This window comes from Balearica regulorum, chromosome 3 (genome assembly GCF_011004875.1).
Source record: "Balearica regulorum gibbericeps isolate bBalReg1 chromosome 3, bBalReg1.pri, whole genome shotgun sequence".
Classification (NCBI taxonomy): Eukaryota; Metazoa; Chordata; class Aves; order Gruiformes; family Gruidae; genus Balearica; species Balearica regulorum.
In genome coordinates, this window is record NC_046186.1 from 125,307,821 (window position 1) to 125,319,410 (window position 11,590).

At 41.7% G+C, this 11,590-nt stretch overlaps 1 protein-coding gene across 1 annotated transcript in view; it reads left to right on the plus strand.

The window, feature by feature from the left end:
* Window positions 1-11,457, plus strand: part of ZC3H6 (zinc finger CCCH-type containing 6) — a 28,102-nt gene extending 16,645 nt beyond the window's left edge. Inside the window, exons 5-12 of the mRNA XM_075749969.1 lie at window positions 601-722; window positions 3,001-3,117; window positions 4,621-4,732; window positions 5,327-5,436; window positions 6,239-6,492; window positions 7,087-7,607; window positions 7,879-8,118; window positions 9,030-11,457. Coding sequence (XP_075606084.1) covers window positions 601-722; window positions 3,001-3,117; window positions 4,621-4,732; window positions 5,327-5,436; window positions 6,239-6,492; window positions 7,087-7,607; window positions 7,879-8,118; window positions 9,030-10,534 — 2,981 coding nt within the window. The 3' untranslated portion in view covers window positions 10,535-11,457. The remainder of the gene's footprint in view (window positions 1-600; window positions 723-3,000; window positions 3,118-4,620; window positions 4,733-5,326; window positions 5,437-6,238; window positions 6,493-7,086; window positions 7,608-7,878; window positions 8,119-9,029) is intronic.
* The last annotated feature ends 133 nt before the right edge of the window (window positions 11,458-11,590 follow it).

Genomic DNA, 11,590 nt, shown 5'->3' on the forward strand with positions numbered 1-11,590 from the left:
GTTTTCTTTGGTTTTAAATTGTTGAGAAAGCAGATACTGTGTCAGTGGTTTTAGTTGAGACCATGTCTCCTGGCATGCTGGTGGCTGGATAATTACCCTCTTGAGGCTTCCAAACAGTTACCATTAAACATATTTATATTCAAAGCTGTTCAGTCATATTTCTTAGGTTACGATCTCGGGTTTCTTGCATGTCATGACAATGAAACATGCACACACACCTGGGTGCCAGTTGTACTGGTTAGCTCTGTGTTCAGAAGGCGGCCCAACGGCACGAAATATTTCAAGTATTTGGGCTGGTTAGGAATAACATGTCTGCACTTCTAATTGTGAGACACTGCTTTGAACAAGATTTAATTTTATATTCACTTTGTCAGTCTGCTATTGATTTGAAGAGCTTTTCAAAGAGCAGGCAGTTGCACGGAATTATAATTGCCTGGTGTAGTTGTACTTGCCAACTCATGATTCAAGATAGTATTTAGAAATTCAGGCTGCAAAAAGGTAGATATTTAGTTTGTTAGATTTGTCTGTATTTGATGTCACTAGGTAACCATTTTTCTTTGCTTTCAGAGGTCATTTAAAGAGGTCATTGCTGTTTTTCAGGTATTTCTCAAAGAGGTAATAACTACAATGTTGGTCGAGGGCGGGGAATGCAAAAGAAACTGAAGCGTAAAGATCGTGGAAGGGGAAGAGGGGGCAATAAAGGATCTGATGGCTTTCATGAGGTACGTGGAATTAAAGTTTAATTCCTAATGTAGTTGTTTCAAATGGCTGGATGCTTTGCTTTAACAGAAGAGTACTTAAAAATATGCATCTTTAAACTTTTATCTAGAAAATCAGTAGAATTTTCCAACACTTGATGTACAAAGCATATCATTGATAACTTAATACGTAATTTTCTTGTTTTTCTTGGAAATAGCAGAAAGTGGTTAATGAGCTTTGGTTTGGAATGGTGCGTGAACTTCCATGCTGACTGTATCTGAAATAAGATGTTTTGCCACTACCAGTTCACCTCAGATATTTTAGCAAAGAAAATGGATGCCTTCACAGCTTTTTCCAGTTTCCATCTGAATCATGTAGAATTGTCCTTCCCTTTCCAGAGCTGTGGCTGTGGCAATGGAAATACACGTGACCTTGGTTTTTGTTCAGTAATTCTTTGCCCAGGAATTAGAGAAAACATAGTGTTCACTATTGCCACGGTATTTGTAAATTGTTACTCCAATCTTCATCTAAATGAAAAACAATGCAAAATTGGTGATTAATGGATCAAATCTATCCGAGCCAAATCACGTGTAAGTCCACAGACAGCAACTAAAATGTCTGTGGTTCTCCTCCCTCCTGCACTCCAGAATGCCCACGGCTGGCTGCTTCTTAATGCAGTGATGTATAATTCAACCCTGTTAATTTTTCCCCGTGTTCTCCAGCTGGCCTAACTCTTTGGGGCTCCTGGGTGGTCCCGATCAGATTTTCCTCCTCTGTCCTGCATGTGGTAGGGAAGAGGGCAGCCGTTTGATGTGTTAGGACACTGTGTTGTTTATAGGAGTCCTCCTTCCCCTGGCTGTAGAGCATGCCCTGTCTCCCTGGCCGTGGGGAAGGGTGGAGGTGAGGAGCCAGCTGCGGGCAGGTCCTGGCAGGGCCCGGAGGCAGAAAACAAAAAGCTGGGCTTCTGGCTACAGCGAAATAATGAATTCTGTGATGCAGATGCTAAGCTGCATGGTGTGGTGGGGTAATTGCCGAGACTTCCGAGCCGTGCAGCGACATCCCTAGGATTCTTGGGGACACGGTGGGAATGTTTCAACCTTCCTCAGGCTGTTGTTTCAAGTGCTTTGTGGTGTGGGAGGGTTGCTGGTTTGCAGTGCTCTCAGAGAGACTTGGAGTGTCATGTTTATGTGGTATTTGCGTTAACCTTGAAGAAGATCAGGTATTAGATTAAAAGCTGCTTTGTCTGAAGCAGCTGAGATTTCTCTGGATTTAGTGTGTTCAGAGTAGAAAATTGATCTTGACTGATTCAGGAATGGTATTTCTAGCTCGAAGATTTTGGCTTCTCAATGTCAACAAAATCCAGAAATCATTCTTAGTGTTAATGTTTTGTGACATTGCTTAATCCGCCGAGCAAAATGAGACCGGACGCTTGATGTGCTGATAGTTGTGCGTGCTTATGATGCAGTGTGATGAGTGCGGAGAACCACATCCATCCCATTTCAGAAGTTCCCACTCAGCAGTCAGATCCCTGCTCGGTTTTGTGCAAATTGGAAAAACCTGATTCCCTCTATTGTCAGATCAGTAGGCAGCCAGACAGCACTGCAAAGAGGACGTTTGTTTCTGCCCTCTGTTGTAGCGTCACAGTTCACGAAAGACCCCTCAACACCTGCCCCAGCCTCTCCAGTTAGATGAGTCTACCACCGTTTCTTTAGTTTATCTCAAGTGCAGATGCCACATGGGAATGAAATCATAGAGGGAACAATTATTTGCCTCACCAGGTGCATAATAATTCTGAGGAGTTAGGGCACGATTGAATTGTGCTTCCTCTCTGCTTTCCCTCGTGGTGTAAGCATACAGGTTATTTTTCTTCTAAGATAATCTGGAGATAACAATCGTGTGAGAAGCACGTAGAGGGGAAGGACTGGCAGAGCGTGGCTGAGGTGGTGGTCTGGAAGCCTGGATGATTACTCAACCCCTGGCTGCTTGCAGAGGTGCCCTTAGTCAGGGGGCGGTTGGCAGGAGTCCGCCCTGCTTGCCAGCATTGCCAAGTGAAGTGAGACGTACTCCGTCCTTCCAGTGAAGTTATTTGTGTCTGTTGTATGGTAAGAACTTTCTGATTTGGGTGCGGTTATAGAAAAGACTCTAAGAAAAAAAGTATTTGTGTTTACCTTTACTTTGAGCTGTGGGTATAACAATATTAAGAACTTACATCATAGTGTAGTTAATCACCGAGTACACAGTAATATTTTTGCAACTGTGCATAATAAGTAAGCATCAGTGGGATGTTAATTTTTCTTACAGGATGGCAAACCAGTGAAGAAATGGGTTAATATGAGCCAGGAGTTCATAAACCAGCATACAGTGGAACACAAAGGCAAACAAATTTGTAAATATTTCCTTGAAGGAAGGTGTATTAAGGTAACTACGCACTGTGTCTCTCAGTCTGCTGCTTTGGTGTGAGGAAGGGGAGAAGATGCTCTGTTGGTTTTTACTTCAGCTCATGCAAAGAAAAGTTGCATGTTGAAACTCAATGTTTTGATTTCTAATGTTCTGAGTGTTTATAGATAAATGCCAACGGAAGTACTTGTGGAAAAATAGCCCCTTCTGTTGCACATTTTGAACTGTAACAAATTCTATTAAAAATTATTGTTTGCTTGTTAGTATATACAGTAAAAACATCTGTGATAGTATCATAAACTTACACTGACAGTGTATCACATGTAAATATCCACCAAATCTTACAAGTATGTAATCTGTAAATATGCAATGATTTCTGAATGTATTAGATTATTTCTCTCTTATGTGCTACTGCTAATTTTGAAACATTGAAGGAATTGCTTAATTATGCTAAATTATTTCTCTCTCTAAAGTATAAAGTGGGGTTGTAGTAATAGTTTCCCTACCAAAGAATCATCTTCCTTCAGCCAGCAAGTGGAAGGCAGCAGAAAGAAGAGAATGCTATTCAGAGCAGTCAGCTGTCAAGCAAAATCCCTAGCAAGTCTCTTATTACGTAAAAAAACTTGTTATTGCTTCATTTTGAAGCTTATGCTGCTGTGGAGTTGAATCCTCTGATGTCAGACTAGTTCAGTCAGTTATAAAACACACTTAAGAAAAACTGCATGCTTCTCGAGTAAGTGAGTGCGTCATTTACATTTGGTTCCTCTGGGCATTTAGAGATAGAACATTTTCTGTTTCTTTTTCAAAGGATGAAAGTAAAGGTGAAAATCAGTATGTGTTTTTTCCCAAACCAGGGGAGGAGTTGAAAACAATGCAGTTGTTGCTGCCTTCATGTATTTTCTTATGCTGTGCTCAGTCAGATGAGTATTTGCTGCCACCTTCAGTTTTAAAACAAGTGACTGAAAGAGCACTTAGTGTATTTTTCATGGAAATAAATAAAAAAAAAATGCAAAGAAACCCTCTCAAGCAAAGTAATCCTAGTGTATGACGTGATATGGTTGATATAAACTTGATATTATTTAAAGTCTATTTTTCCTACATAGGAGAATCTTAATACCTTGCTTGTTGGACTTTTTTAAGTTCTCCCACACACCCTTAAAGCAGAATCAGGTGTTCTATTAAGTGCAGAATTGTTTGTGTGGAAAATAATTTCAGTAAAGTATTTTTTAAATGCCTTTTTAATGCTAATTGTTAGGTGGAGACAGAGAAGAGAACTGGTACTGTGTGACCAGCTTGTTTTCTGTGAGCGCTGCATATATTCTTGGTATCCTGGTTCAGGAATTGTTTCTCTATGTCCAGGCCCCCCTGTTCACAGTTTTTTAGGGACATGTTTATAATGCAGTTATGTGTTAATGAAGATAAAAAAATTAAACTCAACTAAGGAGGATGTTTTTCTTTAAATGTGAAGTGGAATTACTCAGCATTTCAGATGGATAATGTTTTTTCTTGTTTTCTTCTTTATAGGGAGAGCAGTGTAAATTTGATCATGATGCGGAGATTGAAAAGAAGAAGGAAATCTGCAAGTTCTACATACAGGGTTACTGTACCAAAGGAGAGAACTGCATTTATTTGCACAATATCCTTTAAACCCCCCCTTGAATTAAACTGAAAGTTTGTATTTACTCTTAATTGATATAAGTGATGTTTAAGGGTAGCTATTTTCTTAAAAGACTCTACCAAAGACTATGTAGATTACTACCAGAAGATCACTCTTCTGCTCAAATAGTTAGGAGGAGAAAATACTTATAAAGTTACTGGTTTGGTTTTGGTTCTAAGGATTTTTAATGTTTTAAAAGGTAAAACCCCTTGAAGGTAGATGCATTTGTCCACATACTTTTAAAACCCCGATCTGTTCCTGTTTGTTGTAAAGGACTTGCGGGTTTTTTTTTTTTTGTTTTTTTTTTTTGGAATTGCAACCTTCATCTTTTTAATCGCAGTTTTAGAAATCAAGTCACAATGTTCAGGCCACAGTAATGTAATTATTAGTAGAATGTTAAATGGAACTAGGAGGTAAATTGGTTATTAGCTTTCAAAATTCTTAAGATAGTCCTTTGGAAAGATGAGTACTGGTGAAGAATTGAAGGATAGTTGACAGCTGAATTTCACAAACTTGCCAAATAGTGCAAACTAGAAATGAGCCTTCGTTAGGAATCCTTAATGCATTGCTTACATGAATTCCCTTGCAAGTTCTACCATACAGGAGCCAAATGCTATCAAGGAGATAAGTGCAAATTCTCTCACGCTCCCCTGACTGCAGAAACAAAAGAGCTGTTGGATAAGGTAAGCCATTCCCAGTCTGTAAACACAAGCTTTGTTGCTAGAAGGGATAGCGGGGAGGTTGCTAGAAATTTCCGTGGGGTTCTTGGGGAGTGTGATGCCGAGCACTAATGATGGTAAGCTTCCCTCGCTCCGTGCGCAGTCTCTGACCCAGTTCGATATCCGGAGTTCCCCTTGCCATCAGTTATTCCTTTCCTTTTTTTAGCCACAGCTGACTCGTTTATTTTCGCAACTCACACTTCTGCCTGTGAACTTTCTTTTTGCATCCCTTTCTGTGGAGATGTTTGTGTACTCTCTAACAAGAAGTGTGGCTTTTATGTTGTCTACTCTTACTGCCTAGAAGTTAGATATCATCTGACTGACTTCTGCACTCAGGGTGGAGAAAGGAATGAGGTGCCTCTTCTGAATGATTCATGAAATCCTGACCTTTGTTTTAAGTAGGATATTCGTGTGTCTCTCCAGTTGCTATACAACAAGCCTTAACAGAAAAGTGACATGAATTTAACACTGGAAACATTAGGAAGCTTAGAATAAGTCCTTCAATTTCTGTCACTTAAAATTACTGTTTGAAGGAAATGGACTTGTGTGAAATTGTCCCTTCCTGACTACAGAAGTAGTTTTCTTCCTGACTGTGGATCGGTGTCCTGCAAAACAAGTAATAATAGTTTTATACTTCATCTGAGTTTGATGTCGCTATATAGTAGTATTGTAGCAGGTAATTATATTTAAATGGAAAGTGCAAGACTACACGGAATTGCATATACTGCAAAACTTATGAAGCGTTTGCTATGTTGCTTTGTTCTAGGTTTTGAATACTGAGGAGGAACCACAAAATGAAGATGAGAAAGAACTGGAGGAGCTCAGAAAGCGTGGCATAGTTCCTCTCCCTAAGCCGCCACCGGGTGTTGGACTTCTGCCGACCCCACCAGAGCAATATCCGTTTTCTGAGTCTGACATAGAAAATTATCAAGATCCTTCAGGAGAATATAAGAAAATCCCATCTCTCTTTGAAATAGTTGTGAAGCCTACTGTGGATTTAGCACACAAAATCGGAAAAAAGTAGGTTTTAGAATTTTCTGTAGAATGCTCCTTAAAAACATGACTGCATAAATATTTAAACAATTCTCGTTGTTTCTGTCAGAAGTATATACTTCTGAGTATATTGCTAAGTGATCTGTCAGACATTGGCTATCATAATTACTTATTTAATGCTTTCCCTAGAACTTTCTGAGCCTTAACCCTCCAGACAGTCACTCCATTGGCTTGTTTTGGCTCTGTGCCTGCCTTACCTGTCTCCATTTGCAGGCTGAGCAAATGTCTTTCTCTTCTAAACTCTTCTTATAGATAGTGTTTTCTTGACTGAAGCCAATCAACACTCCTGGTGGAGACTGTATAAAACTCTTAGTTGCAGCAAGGGTTCTGCATGGGCTAATACTGAAAAAAATGTTCTATTTCCAGACAGGCTCTGTCATGTGTAACGTATATAGTTGCTCTCTTTGAAAATTATGTTGCTTCTTCCAGATTTTTGTCCAACTTAGGATCAAATAAGTACAAACAGACATCTGTAAGAGTGAGGAGGGGGAGGAGATAGCTAACAGGCTGTTGATCTTTGTAGGTGCAAAATCTGATTCCCTAATTCTCTTTTGCCTGCAGGCCACCGACCTTCTATAACAGCTCCTCACCGCCAAGACCACCGTTTCAGGGAAATGACCCGCATTCTCAGCATATGTACAATCCAGGTTCAAGTCCAGGGCCAGGACCCGGCATGTCGCAAGGACATAATGGGCCACCGATGCACCCGGGTTCTCCCGGACATCATCCGTGCGCAGGGCCTCAAGGCCCGGGGATGCCGCAGAGTCCTCCTATGCAGGGTGTTCCGCCAGGCTTTCTGGGACCGCAGAACCAGACTGGTATGCCTATGCAAGGACAGCAAGGTGGGCCACCTCTCACGCCGCCGGGTCTCGGTGGATCTTACAATGCCCCAGGAGTTCAAGGACATATGGTGAATATGCCGAGAGAGAATCACTGTCCTCCGGGGCCGCAGTACCAGCAGATTCCTGGTGAACGGCAGCCAAATATGAATTACGAGCCTATTCAGAACCCAGCTGATTTCTATGACAATTACTATTCTCATCAAGCCGTACATAACTTCCAGCCAGCTAATAACTCTGGTGGTAAGGACATTTAAAAGTCATTGTTGTTCCTCAGTAAGGCGCTTTGCAGTTGTATGGTATTAAAACATCATGGCTCCGAAGCTGAGCAGTTGAAAGAATTTTGGATAGAGAGCCAAACCTCCTGGAATGCCTTCAGTATAGAGGCTTTCCCAGCTGATGCTTTCCAGCCATGTAATATATCACATTCGTTTTGCTTGATGATGTTTTATCTTGTCTGCTGTAAAAGCTTGGATAGGATAGCTGCTAACTGTGGGGTTATTTTGTACTGCAGATGGAACGTGGCATGGAGAATTCACAGATCACCAGGCTCACCTCATGGCTCAAGAGTCGCATCAAGGGGGAAGCGAGTCGGACTGCATGAGTAGCCATATGGGCCATAAACCAGCCATTAACGTCCCAGATTTCCTTCCGGCAATGCAGAAAGCCCTTTATGTAAGGCTTAGTCAGAAGCATCAAAGAGATGGAGACTCTGTCAGCAGCCAGGGTCAGAGGGCAATGAGCAAAGACGAAGGTAAAGATAATTTTGTTAGAGTTCTAAACATACTTCTTGAGCGTGATTAGCCTGAAACAAATCTGTCGACTTGGATTTTCATCACCTTGTCCCTCGGCCTGCTCCCTGCCGCAGCCTTTTCCCAGGCTGCTAGGTTATGCGACCAGAAACGCATCTTCTGCGTCACCAAAAGGCAGTTGCTGTTACCAAATGATTTCAAGGATATTGCCAATATAATTCTGATCAAATGATGAGAGAGATCCGGAGATGCAGCCCTTCAGACTACATACAAAACCGGAGCGATGTAGAGTAATCTACTCCAAACTGGTGGTTTCTCACCAGTGCTTTAGAGTGACTGGTCCTTCTGTCTCAGGGGATTTTGGAAAGCCGTATAACAGAAAAATGTTCCTGTTAGCCGCTTCCAATAACACATCGCTCTCCGTTGTACAATATTTGTGTGGGACAACAGCTAGCATTGAGGAAACGTGCGTTACTGTGCATTAGATACTGGGGATGGAGCTGGGTTTCGCCTCCATGTTTTACTTGCCGTTCTACCATCCCACAACGAAGGTGATATTCATCAAGACTCAGATTTAACATGGTTTGGGTTTTTTTTCCCCACTAGTTCTGGTAGAAATAATTGTTTGAAAGCAGGTAATTTTCCCAGATTAATATTGAGAGAGAGATATGTAGGCAGAATGCAGCTGAGTGTGGGAACGTCTCAACTTGCTACAGTTTGTTTGTTATGTCAGTTCTTCATTGAAATTGATTTTTGTCATTTCAGGTTACGGTTGTTATACAGGGAGTGATCACTTATTATCAGATCTTCTCAGTTTGATTTTACTGAGACGTTACCCTTTATAGGAGTAAATGTTTTGTATTCCCTGATGCTGATTTGCTTGAGTAATCTTTTTTATTTATTTATTTTTAAGATGACAATGTCAACTGGTATTCCAGCAGTGAAGAGGAAGAGGGGAGCAGTGTTAAATCAATACTAAAAACCTTAAAGAAACAAAGTGAAAACTTTAGGAATCGGCAGCAACATTCCACGGAGCAGCACATGCTTGGTATTCCTACCGATCCAAGGCTGGCAAAAGAAAAAGGCGCGGGGCTTCAGGCTGCTGACCCGAGACTTCGGGCCTCCCCGAGGTCCAACCCCAGAAAGCCTTCAGAATCCGCTTCCTTGGACCCACGGCTCATACGAGATCCCAGGATGCACAAGGTCAGCGAGGGCGGCCATGGCAGCTCCTCCCTCGGGGGAGCAAAGCTAGATTTACACCACGCGCACGCTGGTGTTAAAGTCAAGCAAAAAGGGATGGATGACGATGAAGAGGACTCAGAGAGAGAACTGAGAGAACGAGCTTTTCTGATACCTTTGGAGCCTTTGCCTGGTGTGACGTTACGGGATCCCCGCTCTCAGCTTAGGCAGTTCAGCCACATTAAAATGGATGTTACCCTGATGAAACCAAACTTCGCTAAGCATATTGTTTGGGCACCCGAAGACTTGCTCCCGATACCTTTGCCTAAGCCTGACCCCGTCTCTTCAATCAATTTACCTCTTCCTCCACTCATTGCTGACCAGAGACTTAATAAACTGCGGAATTTGAAAAACGATCCCCATCCAAATGCAATGCCAGCTGACCCGCGACTAGCTGCAAAGGCGAAAAACAGCTTAACGGGCAGGAGTGGTTATTTGGATCCGACCGCAGATTCGCATGCCAGTAGCTCAAGCAAATTAGGAGATCCTCGCTTGCAAAAAAACGTCGATCCCAGACTCCACAGACTGTCGAGCGCAGATACGCATCACGGAGTTGCGAAGGATTCGCACCCTCCGAAGTTTGACCCCCGCCTCGCCAGATCTGCCGCTGGCTCCTCACAGCCCTCGGAAGCTGCGACTGCTAAACCTGACGCAGATGCTCTGCCTCCGTATGCCCCCAAATTATCCTCGAGTGGTGTTAGGCTTGGAACTCCAGGCTCGATCCTGAGCGGTATTAGTTTGTACGATCCGAGAGATCACAGCTCGTCGTTGGATGCGGCTCCGGCTAGCTCAGGAGAGAACGGAGAGAACCAGAAAAAAAGTATTTTGAAAAATTCTGGTAAAAACGAACCCAGTCTCTCGGAAGATGCGTCGCTGCAGAAGGCTGCCCCGAATGTGGAAAAAAATACAGAAGGCTCAGCAGAAGCTAGTTCAGATAAAGCGAATAGCACCAGTAAATCTCAGGCTACTAAACACTCCAGCGCTGCACCTGCGGTGCATAATCTTCCTATCCAAGCTTTATCAGGATTAATCAGACCGCAGTACAGCGACCCAAGGCAGGTTAGACAGCCTGGACAGGTAACGCAAACACAGGATAGCGATCCGAACGGGGAATCAGATGATAAGTCATTAAAAGATGTTTTCAAGACTTTCGATCCAACCGCTTCACCGTTTTGTTAGCAATTGATTTTAAGTCTTTTTACTGTTGTGAATATTGCAGTTTTCTGCTGTTTTGTAACTGGTTTACCTCTTTGCTTTATTTATTTTTAAATTATAATTATCAACACTTTTCAGCTGCTAATCTCAGAACCACATGCAGTTATACAGTATGCTATAGTGTTTGCAAAGCTGTGGTATTTTCTATATAATACTTTTCCAATTTCAGGGAGACTAATAATTGACATGTAGAAAACCCCCCACGTATCGTGTTAGAGCTGATAAAAGCACTTTCATTGTAAATAAGTCATTGAGAAAGTCCGAAGACCTGTATATGTGTGAGCTGTCTCTTTCATAAACGACATTTAGATATGATTGCCACATTTGTATGATTGTATAGATACAAGCAATATTATGTACATTACTGTGAGAGACGCTGTTTGACAAGGATTGTCTGACGCATCAAGCCAAACCTACTAACTGATTTAAATCCTGCGTAAATGATTTCAAAGGAAAATGTTGATCCTCCTTTTCAGATCGGTTGATGTAAGACATTGACAGTTTTTATTCATGCAGTCAATATTCTTAGTGTAAAAGAGACCTATATCGCATATTGAGGATTAAAAATGTCATATCTTTTAAAAGTATTTTATTCTATGCTGTATATAGAAGAAATTGTGAAGTACATAACTAGAAGAAAGTTACTGTTAAAAGTGGAGAATACCTAAGTTGTCTAATACAAAAAAGGTTTTTATTTAATTTTTTCACGCATACACAATTCTGATTAGTGCTATAAGTTACATTGTGGTGTTCATGTATTTCAATGTATTTTTGTATTCAGCCGCTTAATTTGTATTGCTTTTTTTGTATTGATGTAACTGCAGTACTTGTATTCATGGTGTCTTTATGACATTTTTAACAAAAAAATTAAAAAGGGTACAGTTCGAGTCTGGTAATGACTGTGATGTTGACACGTTGACAGGTAGCTCAGCGCTGGGGAAGGAGCAGTGGGGCTGTCTGAAGGGTGAAGGGGACCGAACCTGGTCTTGGTACAGCCGCCACAGCGCTTCACAGTCAGAT